The following is a 1,633-nucleotide window of genomic DNA, read 5'->3' as shown; positions in this document are numbered from 1 at the left end:
TTTTTGTATTTCTTGAATTTTGTTAGTTCTGTGATTTGACTTACCATCCAAATTTAAGGAGTAAATAAAGCCAAAATTACTGGTTGAAAAGTAAAATGAATTCAGCTTTGTTTTGTAAATTGTTACATACTTTAATGATTTCAGCAGTTTAAAGTCTTAAACATTCTTTCACCCTTGAGAACTTCATTAGTCTGTTTTGATTCTGAAAGTTATGTTTTCATCATGAGTAGTTATTAGCCGTACTTTCAAAAAGAAACTAACAATTTGATTCAATAGCTTCAGGTGCATCTAGAAGACCCTGGGTACTTGGAAAAGTAATGGAAAAGGAATACTGTCAAGCCAAAAAGGTAAAAGCTACATCATATCATATAAACCTAGGAAATAGAAGATTCTTGTACTAGTTTATGTAGAAATCTTTAATAGTGCTGTCCTTGGCCTTTTCGCTCACTTGAGTTAGACTTTGACTTTAATGAGTGTGAGTTTGAACCCACAATTTTATAAGTATTTATATTATTTATCTTTAGATAGTAGAGGTAGATTACCAAGAATTCATTGACCTATACAGGAAAACTACTACAGGTGTCTGTTCTGTGACTGTTGGTATTTGTGTTTTCATGTGCAAGAAAAGAGCACAGCATTCCTGGTGATTAAAAGTGAATCCATTTATAGGTAGAGTTGATGTTTCCTTATTTTCATAGGCTTCCCCCATTGAAGAAAGATAATGTAAAATATTTGATGGCTAATATTTCACCTGACTGTAATATCAGCAATGCCAATGCAATAGAATCAGTGAAATCTAGTGAACATTTTTTAACTCACTGTAATATCAGACTCTTCTGTTCCAAAACACTAATAAACTGTAAACCATGTAGTATTGAGGTTCCTTTGATTCTTAAATTAATGACATATGGTTCACTTTGTGCTATATTCTTTGTACTATATTCTTCCATCAATATCAGGGGCTCAATATATTCTCACCTGGTGAGAGGTAGATCTTGTATAGTTTGATAAAGACTCCCCCCGCCCCCATACTCTAGCATTGAGTAGTATGATAGAATGGTACCTATGTAATTTGGTTTTATCCTTTAAGTGATTCCCTTTTTTCTTTCCTTCTTAGGCACAAAACAGATTTAAAGTTCCTTTGGGGACAAAGTTTTACAGAGTGAAAGCTGTGTCGTGGAATAAGAAAGTATGACTTACGGGAGAAATTAATATATTCTGTGACATTTTTCTGATTTGTCCTGCAGTGCTCATTTATCACTCCAGAAACAGCAGGTCATCCTTTTATACAAAAGTCAGCGTGACAATATACTTCATTGGTGTACATCATTTGCTTTTTAACTGGCTACATTTTAGGAACAATAAATTCATCAAAACCCTTGGCTGAATTAAAATGGTTTTGTTTTTGTTTTTTTTTTAACCCAAATAACTCTAGAAATGTGGACCAAACGAGTTCATTTTCTCAAAGGGCATACCCTGTGCATTGTGGCTTATGATTAGCCATATTAATTGCCTGTTACATATACATTAGCTTGAACTTAGATATTAAATGTTAGTTATTACCAGCATTTGTCCTTTTGTGAAATCAATATCAGAAAACTTGCACTGTTTAGCACATTCTTTATAAAATGTA

The 1,633-nt window shown here is 32.8% G+C and overlaps 1 protein-coding gene across 2 annotated transcripts in view; it reads left to right on the top strand.

The window, feature by feature from the left end:
• The window catches only part of RB1CC1 (RB1 inducible coiled-coil 1), a 76,524-nt gene extending 75,130 nt beyond the window's left edge, over nt 1-1,394 (top strand). For both annotated transcript variants that reach the window (XM_019632958.1, XM_019632957.1), the window contains exons 21-22: nt 277-347; nt 1,118-1,394. In XM_019632958.1, the coding sequence (XP_019488503.1) occupies nt 277-347; nt 1,118-1,195 (149 nt within the window). In that variant the 3' untranslated portion in view covers nt 1,196-1,394. The remainder of the gene's footprint in view (nt 1-276; nt 348-1,117) is intronic.
• The last annotated feature ends 239 nt before the right edge of the window (nt 1,395-1,633 follow it).

The sequence above is a fragment of the Hipposideros armiger genome, unplaced genomic scaffold (assembly GCF_001890085.2).
Source record: "Hipposideros armiger isolate ML-2016 unplaced genomic scaffold, ASM189008v1 scaffold_1204, whole genome shotgun sequence".
Classification (NCBI taxonomy): domain Eukaryota; kingdom Metazoa; phylum Chordata; class Mammalia; order Chiroptera; family Hipposideridae; genus Hipposideros; species Hipposideros armiger.
Note: the sequence above shows the minus strand (reverse complement) of the source record. Positions and strands in the feature narration are given on the sequence as shown.